The 12,654-nt window shown below is 53.6% G+C and overlaps 1 protein-coding gene across 5 annotated transcripts in view; it reads right to left on the reverse strand.

Moving 5' to 3' along the window:
- The window catches only part of KLHL29 (kelch like family member 29), a 255,870-nt gene that overhangs the window by 106,241 nt on the left and 136,975 nt on the right, over positions 1 to 12,654 (reverse strand). For 3 of the 5 annotated variants that reach the window (XR_008554134.1, XM_054701329.1, XM_054701326.1), the window contains exon 3: positions 9,292 to 9,624. Coding sequence is in view for 4 of the 5 variants with exons in the window: in XM_054701326.1 (XP_054557301.1) it covers positions 9,292 to 9,624 (333 nt within the window). In the remaining variant the exon portion in view is untranslated. The remainder of the gene's footprint in view (positions 1 to 9,291; positions 9,625 to 12,654) is intronic. The other 2 variants (XM_054701328.1, XM_037528447.2) reach the window with 1 other exon arrangement.

The raw sequence follows: 12,654 nt of genomic DNA on the forward strand, positions 1-12,654 counted from the left end.
CACCACTATGCTTCCCGGTGCCCCAGACTCCCCGACCCCCTTCTCAAAGGCCTTCGTGTTGAACTTGGCAGTCACTTTGCTGCCTTGCAGGGTGCCTGCAGTCAAGGGAGTGAGTGGGGGTGCCCCAGGCAGTCAGGTCTCCCCTGAGTCACACTGGGGACTCCTCAGTGACACAGTTCCCAGGTGGCCCTCCCTGGGCTCGGCCCCCTCCTGCTTCTTCCTTGGGGACTGTCCCCATCTGCTTCTACTGTGCTGATCTGCCCCAAGGGCCCCCAGGCCTGGGCCTCGCTCCAGCCACAGCAACTCGCACTCCTGTTTCTCCTCAGGAAGGAGGTTATGTGGTGCATCGATGCGCCCTGAATTTACAGACGCTTCCCCTCTCTCTAAACAGTGAGACATCTGCTTCTATTTCTTTTTTTCTTTTTGGTAGAATATATGTGCCATAAAATTTGCTTTTTTCACCATTTTAAAGTTTACAACTCGATAACATTTGTTGCATTCATGACGGTGTGCGGGATCACCACAATTCCAGAACTTTCCATCACCCTGAACGGAAACTATACCCACTGGGTAAGAACCACATCTCCCAGCCCCTGACTCGGCGCTGGGTAACCTCTAGTCTACATTGTCTCTGTGAATCAGGGCATTGATTTTTTTATAAAGCACTTTGCCTTGTTATTTCTTGCAGACCTCTCAACACTGCAGGGGAGTGGGCACAGCTGCATCGAGCCTACAGGCTGGGAAACCAAGTCACGGGGACCTCCAGTGTCCTGTCTTGAGCTGCTCAGCCAGTGAAGACTGGACACGACCTGAAATCTGTCTTCTGACCCCAGTCTGAGTTGTTTTCCCCCCTCCTCAGGCAGACTCCTCAAATATGGGCTTCCCCCCATTCTGGGTGGGGGGGACTGTCCCCTAGTGGGGCATGCTGGAGGCAAAGCCTGTAATTAACAGTAACCCTCTCGTTCTCTCTGCTTGCCAGGAAGACTGCGGCCAGGAAGACAGCGGCAATCACTGCTGCTCCAACCCATATAAAGGGCTGATGATTGGCGGCACCCGCTGCCCAGCCCAGGTGTAAATCCACTGGAATAAACAAGGGACAAACAAGAGGGAGCCACCCTCACGAGTCTGGGGATTGCTCCAAACCTAATCTTGGTGGGTGGCTGGATAAGCCCATGGCCTTGCTGGAGAGAAAAGAGTCAAAGCGAACTGAAAGCAGATGCTAGGGGGATGCCAGTCCTGCACTGAGTCTTGGGCCAAAATCAGAAACCCTGAGAAAGAGGGAAAGGCTGTGACCTCAACAGTCAAAGGTCCTGAGGATCCCATATCTGGGCACTCTCCTCTACCCACACGGCTTGACTGTTGAGGAAAAAAGTTTGACTGATCACAGAGAAAAGGACAGGACTGAGGCTGGGCACGGGGGAGAGTGGCCTGGATCATGCCCTTTGGTCCTGACCTTGGTGGTTGTTCCAAACTGCTGACGAGGGCAGCCTCTTTAGGTGATGGCGCTATCACTACGGAAAGTGGAAAGATGTTCAGCCGGTTGCTCATTCAACAAAGTTTCCTGAGGATGCTTCTGGGTTGGCACATACAGTGCTGGGAGCTGAACTCGAGCCAGGCTGCCCAGGGAGGACTCTTAGCCCTGTTTTGAGGTCTTGAACAAGTCACTTGGTTTTTCTCATCCTAAGTGGTGGTAATAAAGTGACCTCAGAATGCTTGGCTGAGGATTTAAAAAGCTAAAGTGGGGACAGAGCTTAGAACAGTGCCTGCAATAGTCATTACTACGTGCAAGAGGCAAATGCAAAAGGCTGCAGAGAATTACAGGCAGGCAGGAGAAAACCCCCAAGCAAATAAAAAAATTATGATTCCATGAATCCAGTGCTTTGGGAGAGATGGGAGGGGGTGCAGGATCTCAGGCAAAGGTCTTTATGTGTGAACTCTGTTCAGCTTCATGATCTGGACCCAGGTGGCTTCAGCTAGCCCGTGATGGCAACCCCTACTCACACACTGGATTTTTCCACCATCCTCACCATGGGCATCCACAGTGATTCCTCAGTTTTTGAAGGCTGACCCATCGTGTAGGTAGAGATGATGTCAAGGCATTTCTCCCCCTACCCAACAACCAGGGCCAAATATATTCATGTGCACAAGTTCATTCATCCCTCCTCACTTGTTGAGAACTGTTCCATGGCTGGACATCCCATGGACCTTATTCCTGTGGTGTTCACTGCCCAGTAAGGAGACAGATGAATACATGGCTAAGCCTTCGGGCTTAGTGGAATGTTGAAACTAAGTGGTCATCTGCTATCTTACATCAGCTCAGCTGTGCAGGGACCCACCACGAGTCACCACAAGTCTCCTTGGTGGTGTCAAGCCTTCGGAGGACTCAAGACAGTTTGGCTGCTTGTCTGAAGAAAGTGAGTAGGGACAGGTTGGGTTTGGAGGAAATTCTTACTGAAATTAAACTGAATCTGTAGATGCCAATGGTGAACTAAGAGGAGGGGTATTAAGTGCTCCTTTTTATGTTGATTCTACCAAGTTATTTTTAGCATTGTGGACAATTCTGGTTGACAATAGATTGGGCTCTGAAAGTTCATTTGTAATTTGGCTGTTTAGATTTTGGAACATACTTTCCCTATAAAAAATGTTATAAATAGTGATGAGATTCCCAGGCTCGTTCTCCAAAGCCCATTTAACCTATAATGTAGCTACAATACTGTCCTTTTGCAATGATAAAAAATTGTTTAATTGCAACATGAGTAATTAAATGAAACAGGGAAAACCATTACAACTGAATAAGAAGTAGATTTATGTTCATCTTGAATGACATTGTTTGCAGAAAACCTAATATAATTCAAGAAGAGGCCTTTCCAAGGGCTTTTGGGGAAGTGGCGGGGCTGGTGCTATTAGAGAGTCACAGGCTGTCAGGCGGGTGGGTGCCGAGTAGTATCTGCATCATACAACCAGCTCCCTTTCCTGATTTCAGGCTTAGAAAGTCAGAATTTGTTTTCCTATGTGGATAGTCACAGGACAAACTCACCGGTCAGAGTCCACAAGGGTGGTCTCCTCGGGATGGACTTTTTGTTCTGAATCAATAGCTTAGCATCCGCTGTTATGATGTCTGGGAGCAGCAGGTCCCAGTGCCACCGATGTGCGGGGGGTGGTGGTGGTGACAGGGTCAAGTGCTGGAGGCTCAGAACTAAAGGCCCAGTTCTGGTCAGTGCTGGATTCTCATGGTCAGAGTGGCCTGAGCAGTTCCCAAGGGCCAGTGTCATTGGCTTCTCGCTGGCAAGACAAGCCTTGTGAGCGTCCTGTTTCAGACTCACTGGGAAGCTCTTGGGGAGGGTGGGACGTGTGCAACCTGGGCGTCTGGAAGTCACGCATGTCCTGTGTTGATTCCCTGTATGGGACCATGTCTAGGAGAGTCATAGACTGTCCTTTCTGTGTGAGGCATGCGGGCTGGGCCTAAAGCTAGAGGAAAAATTATTGGGCTTAAGCAAATGGGCTGAAACACTGGGGGTGTACTGCAAACAGGGCCACAAATGCTCCCACCTTACCTACCCACCTTAGCAAGAGGTGCCTCCTACAGAGGCAGGTTGTACGCCCCGCCTTGAATTTGGTGGTTTGGTCTTGTGATTTGCTTTGACCAATGGGATTTAAGCCAATATGCCTGAAGCCGAGGTTAGGAAAGTGCTTGCACAGCGAAGCTTGTCTTCTCACCGCTCTGGAAGCCTGAACCATCTGAATGAACCCGAGCCAGTCAGGTGGCGGGTGAGAGGTCTCTCAGCAGGGACTTGTGGTGGCTTGGCGGACGGTCAGCTAAGCACCTACGTGTGAAGCCATCCTAAATCAGCCACCAGCCTGCAGCCTCCCCACAGCTGACCTCAGACCAACGAGAGAGGCCCGCAGAGGTCAGCCAAGCCAGCCTGTGCAGAACTCAGCCCCAACCACAGAACTGGGATGCTTTCAAGCTACTAAAGTTTTGGGCTGCAATTACTCAGCAAAAGTTACGTTAAACCCATAACCGGCTCGAGCCAACAACATCTTTTTCCTGGAGAATCTGTAGCTGCCTTTTGTCCGACAGAGGCGCATCTCTTACAGGTGGGGAGCACGTAATTGCCCCCCTTTGTCTCCCTTAATCAAATGTTTGTGTTCAAGACACTCAGGTTGACCCTCCCCAGACTGTAGACTATTTTTTTCAATTTTATACATAGGCTGTGACTGACAATGGGGGTTTAAGTCAAGGAAGATGGAATCCCAGCTGCGGTCGTAACAGAGTGCAGGCGAGATGCATTAGCTCACTACAAACACGCACACGCCATTCTCACAACGCATTACCAGGGCCTGATAATTCATCACAAGGGAAATCACAACTTCTCATTCAAGAGGAGGAAACAGTCTTTTGGATAAAATCACTCACAGTCTGGAAATTCACCACAAAAGTGGCTGGAGTGATTCTCCTGGCCGAGCTTACTCAGCCGGCTGTGCTTTTCAATGTGAGGACAAGAGGAAGGGACGGGGCCTTTTCATTCTGGAACTGTGCAAAAGACGCTTCATCCACCCCGGGACCCCAGAGGCACACGAGAGCAGGCGTCTGCCACGGGGCCTCCCGGTTTTTCACAGCTGGGTGATTCACCATGTCCTTATAGACATCCAGACCATGTTCCCAAAGGGGGGCATTTCTGCAGAGAATTTGGGGTGCATGAAGAAGACATCAACTCCAGCGTCATCACTGATGATGAAAACCCCAGAGCTCATGAATGTCAGAAATTCGGGTGTTTGGCACTCTGAGGAGGGAGCCTGCAGATTTCAGGCCCCTCTCGGTTTTTCTCCCTGACACCGGCAGTGTTTCTGTCTTCTCCGCCCAGATTCATTTTCGAGGGCTTAGCTCCGAGGAGCGATGGGAATGTTTCAGCTCGAGTGCTCCTGACCACAGGAGAAAAAGCCCCCGATACGTTTCCTAGACATCAGCGAGGATGCTGGAAACTCCATTCTTTCAGGAACGAAATTGTATTTATGAAGCCGTCCTTTTTGTGTTTCGTCTGTCAAGCAGGTTTGCTGAGAATAATTTAAATTTCATGCAGCAGCGACTGCAGAGCGTGGGCAGCGGGACTGCCTTTCATCCCCAGACAGAGCTGGCCGCACTCAGGCCAGGCTGAGGGGTCAAGTCTGCTGAGCAGCCCTGGCTGGGCTGCCTGGAGCCCTCCTGGCGGGGGGATGTGGGGGGAGCAGCTTGCCCCCGAGTTGGGGAGGCACAGTCCAGGGCGCCTCCTTCAGCCAACCAGCACCCATTGCCAGTAGGACTGGCTCCCTCAAATGTGTGGTTACGAAGTGAACCCAGTCTCTGATCTGGCTTTTCAAAATAACTTATTGCGTGTTCAACGAGTGACAGGCACTTGCTAAGCTTCCTACACACATTAACTCAGCCATCCCTTGCAACATCTCGGTGAGGAAGATATCATCATCCTTATTTTATGGGCAAAGAAGCGGAGGCTCAGAGAGCTACACTCAGCTTCCCAGTGGCAGAGGCAGGAGTCACAGTCAGTTCTGACCCCCGGGTTGTGCAGTGAGGGGTCACTTCATCTTTGACCTGCCTTTTCCCACCTGGAGCACAGCAGGTGAGTGAGTGCACTTTCTGGCTGAAATGTGGTGTGTGTGTCAGTGAGGTGGCTGAGAGGATGGGAGAGTCACCACAGCATCTTGGCGACAATGGTTACCATGGAGAATGTACCAAGGGCAGGGGGCGGCGGTGGAGGCAGCCAGGCTGGTTCTGTTTCTCACTCAGTGAGCGATGCAGGAGATGCACCAGAGTCATGCAGAAAGATGATTTTTCTGACTCTCACTTTTCTGGTCCACAAAACAGAGGGGCTGCACGGCCTGTCCATCCTGGCTCTGGGGACTTAGGACTCGGATATTCAAAGGTTGACTGAAGCTCTAGGAAGCAGTTTGCTGGCCTGATTGATGAGTGTGTGTGAGTGTGTGTGTGTGTGTGTGTGTGTGTGTGTGTGTGTGTGGTCTGTCTGGCCAGGCCCTCCAGGTACCTCAGTGTTCCAGCCAGATCTGTGCAATCTAATTGGCCTTTCATCCAAAACACCTAAGAAATCTTCAGGCCACAGAAAAGTAAAGACAGGAAAAAAATCAACTCAGGTCTGAGGGCAGCAGTGACAAAAAGAATCGCCATCACCTCACTGGAGTATAACCTGCATGCCTGTCCCCTGCCCTGGAGAGCCGGCACCACCCACTATGGCTAAGCAGAAACTGACCGGGCCAGGGGGAGCTGGTGACCAGGGCTGGGGGGAGGTGAAGGGGCAACCATCCTACCTTCGTGGGATGGCCTGGGTGACCTCAAGCATGCGACACACCCCCTGCTCCATGCTCAACCCAACAGGACACAGGCCTGTCAGTTCTGACATTTGTCCTCAAGAGTCACCTTCCGGGGATGTTTCCCTGAGTCCTCAGGGGTGGCTCTGGCCCCCACACAGCACTGGAATGCACCAAGGAGCCAAGGCCAATATACTCAAACAGCCTCCCCCACACTCGGGCCACAGGCACCCATACAGAGGGGCACGCCTCTGCTCTTGGCATCTGTGCTGCTCCCCAGCACCACCAGCATGGGGGGCTTGGCCCTGCGCACACCCTGGGCTTGCCTTTGAGGACAGGGCCCCATGGCGAGAAGGGCTTTAGAACCCCTTCACTCAACGACTAGCTTCCTGAGGGTGCCCTCTTCCCTCCAGCCCCCGGCTGCCAGGCCTACAGGCCGGTCACGAGGTCGTCACTCAGAAATAGCCTCCTTTCCCTCGCTGCTTGGGGCCGGCTCCTGCCCCCTATCTGGTCTCCCTTATCTTCTTGGTGAGGTAGAAGTGATCACTTTGTTACAGGGGCACGGCCTAGTCCCACACGTCTCACCTGGGTGAACGTGACTGCGAGGACCGCAGCCCCCCTATAGGATCGGGAGGGGCTCGGCTGTCTTCCGGCCCTTCATGTAGCCCTCATGGCGACTCCAACAGGCCAGGACCACCACCGGCTCCCATTTTATAGGCGTGAGACCAAGAGCTCAGGAAACTTGCTCAGCTAGTGAATGATGGAGCAGAACTCAAACCCAGGAGGTCTGGCTTCAAAGTCTGGCTTCATCCACTCCACTGAGTCGTCTCTGCCAATAACCTCCACGGGAGAGACATTCTTGGGTAATCTGGTTTCACTGTCCAGGCCACAGATTTGTTAAACACTGGCCTGTGAACTCCCTGAGGCAAGAGCCAGTCCATGGCCGCTCAGTAAGGACTCAGTTTGTTGACCGGGAAAACCACAGATACCTCATTTGGGGCCTGCCTTGTCTCTTGATGTGGTGCTGGCACGGGGACAGGCATCTGGGGGGAGATACAGGCTGGGGGAAGAGGACAGCAGCTTGGCCAGAGTGGCACCATGGCTCCAATTTAATAATGGCACCCTGGGCAGAAGCCACTGCTGGTGCTGTCCTCCCTCCATGCTGCACACCCAGCTCTCCTGAGCACCCCAAAGAATCTAGACCATACTAGGCATCTTTGTTTGACCAGACAAGCCCCTGCAGGTATGAAACTAGGCTGGAGATGGTTACACGGGAGAAATGGAATTTAGTTCCTCTGTGGTCACATGCCAAGGAGCTGACTGTCCTTCAGGCATGAACTTCTGCCCTCCTCCCTCTTCCCCACTGCCCCCCCGCCCCCCTTAGTCACCCAGCTCGGTCCTTGCCAGCTGTTGTTTTCTGTCTGAGGTTGGGTTCCTTTCCTCCCATGTGCTGTGTTTGGGGCCCAGCCAGTCAGGGAAGGTGAACACGGAGCTGCTTGGGAACAAAGCAGGCGCTTCTGGGCAGGGCAGCCCTGCAGGAGGGGCCGTCACCTTTCCTTGCCTGGCAGAGCCCACACCTGTGCCCAGGTACTGCCTGAAGTGGTCCCCCAAAAGCCCTCATCTCTGAGACCAGGTCCAGCCCTGGCAGTCGGCTCCAGAAGCTGCCATTCTCCAGATGGTCAACAGCTGGACTTGCCATGCTGCTGCCTGATGTGGCCGGTAGGGCAGCTGGCTGGCTCCACGGGGCAGAGGTCACCGAATCGGAGCAGTGCCAGGGGCCGGCGCCCAGGGGAGGAATATATGGGACTGGTCTGAGGGCGTCCTGCCCAAGTAATCCTCCACCTCCTTCCCCCGTCCAAATTCCTTCCCTCCCCGCCTCTGTGGGGTGGTGTTTTCATAACAGGAAAATAAAATCAATAAGGCACTGCAGCAAGATGTCAGCTCTGAGCAGGCCTCCAGCGCGCCATTGTCTGGGGCCTCCCCGGGCTCTGTGCGGCCCTCATGGTCATTACTAGGAAGCAGGGCTGAAAGCAGGTTTTGAAAATCATAGAGACAAAGGCGCAGACACCTGGAGTGCAGCTTCCCAACACCACAGTCACCTCACAATGGCTGGGCCCCGGCTACCCTGCCTTTAACTTCTCTGGCAACTTTTGTGAAAGCAGGAAAGAAAAGAGGAGACGCCCATGAAAGCCTATCCCCGAGCGGGCCCTGAATAGCCGGCCCAGGCTAAGCCGGGTGGGGGCCTTCAGGGGCCAGGGCTCCACCCCAGAGCCCTCTGGATGCCTGTGAGCGGGACCAGCCCAGCCCGGAGCCAGGCAGGGTCCTGGTAACATTCCCGTTGCTGTCCTGTAAGCCAGCGGCCTGGCTTCTGCTGTCATCCCGAGGGGCAGCCACTGCCTCCAAGGCTGAGGCTGATGGCCAGGACCAGAGGCCTGGGTCCTCTCAGAAGGTCCAGCCTTAGGTCAGCTGTCAAGACTGGGTGTGCCTCAGCATCCTGGACTGTCAGATGCACTGATCTCCAGGCCTGTCTGGGGCCTGGAGGCGAGAGAGGGTGTGAGGCCTCTCAGCACAGCGGTCACTACGTGTAGATTTATGGCCATTTATGACAAGAGCTTCTGGTCAGTACCTTCTTTCAAGCCCAAGTCTCTAGTGCTCCCGGGGGTCCTGCATAACCTAATTTAACTCACTTAGAGAGCCTATATTGCCTGGATTGCCAATGTGGAGCTTTATTCTTATTTCACCCATTAAATAACATTTTCATCAACTTGGCTGAGACAATGGTTGGCCTCAGCACCTGCTCATCTTCCTACAAATTAGTCACAGAGATAGACCTTCTGGAAAAAACTAAAACCATGTTAACCGTCAACAGTTGCCTGGCCAGCTCCAGGAGGCCAGTTCTTTGGAGAAGGCAGCATCCAGGCTCAGAGCCCGCGGAGCTGACCGGCTCCAGGGCAGAGAGGCCCCATGTCTTACCTTGGTGGTGACGGCGGAGGCCGAGCTGGCCACGAGGCTGGTGATGGCCTCGCCGCTGCCGGTGGTGCAGGGGGCGGGGGCCGTGGCGGGCGTGGGCAGCCGGGAGGGCACCACGGGCAGAGGCAGGAGGCCGGGCCGGGTGCTGAGGCTGCTGACGGTGCCGCCACCGGCCCCGGCGGTGGCGCTGCAGATGCTGGTGGTCCCATGCGTCCCGTTGGCACTCCACTCGCGGCGGTCCCAGCCCACCCGGTACTCTCTTTCGAAACGGCTGTGGTGCCGGGACATCTCGGTGGGCCGCGGCGGCTCCTCACAGGGAAACAGAGGCCGGACCTGCTGGCACAGAGCAGAGAGGAGGGCAATTTAGACAAACGGCAGCCCTGCCCGAATGGGCGGTGGGGGCAGCACGTGCCTCGGCGCCTGCTAAGCACCTCCTTGGGGTGCAATAAAGGACTTCGAGATGTTAGCTCATCTCATATTTACGGCCAGCCCGCAAAGCAGGAGCTGCTAGTTCACCTCACAGACAAGGGTCAAGGATTGTCCAAGATGGCAAAGGGGTAGTGGGACGGATTTGGGCCCAGCCACAGTGTTCTGTGGCTTTTTGTTCTGCAGCCCCACTGCCCGGGACCACACGGCACACGTGCTCTAATGAGACCTGGGATTTCATCGCTTTACTCTACAGAAGCAGGATTCTGTGGCCACGACTTCCTCTGCCCTGTGATGGGGAGAGACACTCACTTTGGAGAGAATAAGGCCTTCGGCACAATTCACGTCTGATCCTTCTAGTAGCAGCCGGCGAGGTGGCCTGGGTCAGCTCCAGTTACTGGGCCAGGGAGCTGACTGAGAATAAGTGATTCTCTCCAGGTCAGAGAAGTAGTGAGTGGGAAAGTGGTGGGACCTGGGTCTTTGGACAGTAGCTCAAGGTAAGACTCAAGTCTGAAAAGGACACTAGTTCTTCAGACCCCTACGATTAAATCACCGGCACTGCAGACCTCTGCGCTCCCGCCCTCTGTTAATGGACATCTCCTCCCAGCCCCCATCTTCTCTGATATCCAAACCTGAGGTCCCATGGGGTTGTCATGGAGACCCTGACACACCAGGTTACCCCCAAGGACCTTCTGCATCATCAACGTCACCCTCAGCCAGGAAGGGTGAGAAGACACAGGAGAGGCCATCTCAGAGAGGCCAGGGCGAGGCAGGGCCAAGAGGAGTTCCAGGGCAGACACAGCCTGGAGCATACCTTTACCTGGAGCACACCTTTACCTGGCCAACACGGCGCACCATCATTCTTTTGCCCAAATATCCACTCTCAGGAACTCCCTCCCTCAGAGAAAGCCACCCCCATCGCCCATCTCCATCTCTGTGCTTAATAAGCAAAGTTGTTGATTCTCTTGCTCCAGTGGCTCCCCAATTCTGCTCCCTCCCACCTGCACCTCCACCTCCCATACGGATGCTGTCAGCCCGTCTTCCTGCCAGCCTTGCCTGCTTGTCCATTCTTGCCAGCTGTCTTTAGGACTTTTCAGAGTACAGGTCTGATCAGGGTGTTTCTCTGTCCTGCTTTAAGTCCCATCCTTTAGGAGACGGCCTGGCCTCTGCCTGTGGCCCAACTTGAATGGTCTGGGCTGGCTCACTTTTCCAGCACCTTCACTCCTGCCACCGCAGAGGTGATGCCTGTCTATCCCCAAAGCCTGTGGTTCCGGAAGGCCCTGCATGCTCTCCCAGCTCTCCCAGTTGGGCCACGCCAGTCCTTTGCCAGGAATGGCTTCCCACCCTTTCCCTGGCTCAGTTCTGCATGTCTTTTTTCCCCGCCACATTGAAACAATCCTGCCTTTCTTTAACATGGAGAATTTTTGGGAGTTCTCTTGTGTCCTTCAACAGCCCCCCCAAGAGAGATAGCACTATCTAAGCGTTCTGCATAATGATTCAACTTCTGTATCTTGTGAAATAGTCACCACAATAAGTTTAACACCCAAACTCTCATTCAGATACAAAAATAAAAGAATTTTTTTCCTCTTTGTGATGAGAACACTTAGGATCTGCTTTTTAAACAGCTTTTCTCTCTCACCCAGCAGTTACTATAACCACCTCCACTTCCTTATTCCTTTTTTATCTTTTAACTGGAAATTGATACCTTTTTACAAACTTCTTTCAATGCCCCTCCCCTCACCTCCTGCCTCTGGTAACCACAAGTCTGATCTTTTTTCTTTTTTTTTTCTTTTTAGATTCCACATATAGGTGAGAGGAAACAGAATCTTTCTTTCTCTGGCTGACTTATTTCCCTTAGATAATTGCCTCTGTTGTGTCTTTTATGTTTCAGTTCATCCACGGATTCTCCCAGGAGAATCCTGCAGGTTGGGCTAGAGGCCTCCCCATCCCCTGAACACTGGTGCCCCCGACCCCAGCAATGGTGGCTGGGGTATATCTGCTGCTTGAAGAACAAACTGGGGGCTAATTATCTTTGAAACCCCAGCACCGAGCACAGCATTTGACATAGAAGTACTCAGAACACGTTTGCTGATTATTTCCAGAAGGGAAACCCTGAGACACAAAACCTTCACGTCTTCCGACTGGCAACTCCACGGAGGCACTGGAGTAAGACTCACTTCCTAGAAGGCCAGGCGGGAGTCTCCAAGGTGGCTCTGAAAGGAGATGCTGGTCAGAGGTCGTCAGCTCATGGCCTAGATCTCATTTCACAGGGTGCACCTGCCATTCCCTAGTTGGGGCCCCAAGTGCGGCAGACGTGATGTCAGATATGCCTCCTTGCTCTGATCCCCGTCTCCCCTGCAACTGGGCTGGGATCAGGCGGAGAGAATGAGCAGGGAGATCCCTTCCAGACATGGTCTTTAGAAAACCTCTCATATGACCCTCGGTTCCTCTCACCCACCAAGGCGGCCTTGGGGGCCACACCTCCAGCTGATGCAGGTGCAGAAGAGGTTGTCCCCAACCTCACTGGACTTGGCACCATTGGGACATAAACCTTCATTGTGTTAAGGCCTGGGATTGGCATTTATCTGTCATGCGAGCAGAGGACGTAGCTGTGCCCCTATAGTCCATGGAACAACACAGCCTCACACATTTCAACAAGGCTGTCTCCTGCCAGCCGAGAGGAGGGAGACAGGGAGGCAGGCTCTAGACCTGCCAGACGTGGCAGCACACCTGGGCCAGGTCACAATAAAACCTCGGCTGCCCCAGGACCACCCGCTGGACCACGCTGTGGCTTCCCCATCCTGCGCTAGAGCAGAGATGGAGGGGCAGGCACTGGGGGCCACATGCAGGTTCCAGGCTCACTGAGTGTATTCAAAGCACAGGTCGACCATTTGCACGATGGCTTTAGTTGGACTTTGTGCCTCAATTTAACTTCCCCTT

The sequence above is a fragment of the Talpa occidentalis genome, unplaced genomic scaffold (assembly GCF_014898055.3).
Source record: "Talpa occidentalis isolate TD23 unplaced genomic scaffold, MPIMG_talOcc4v2.1 talOcc4.5, whole genome shotgun sequence".
NCBI lineage: Eukaryota > Metazoa > Chordata > Mammalia > Eulipotyphla > Talpidae > Talpa > Talpa occidentalis.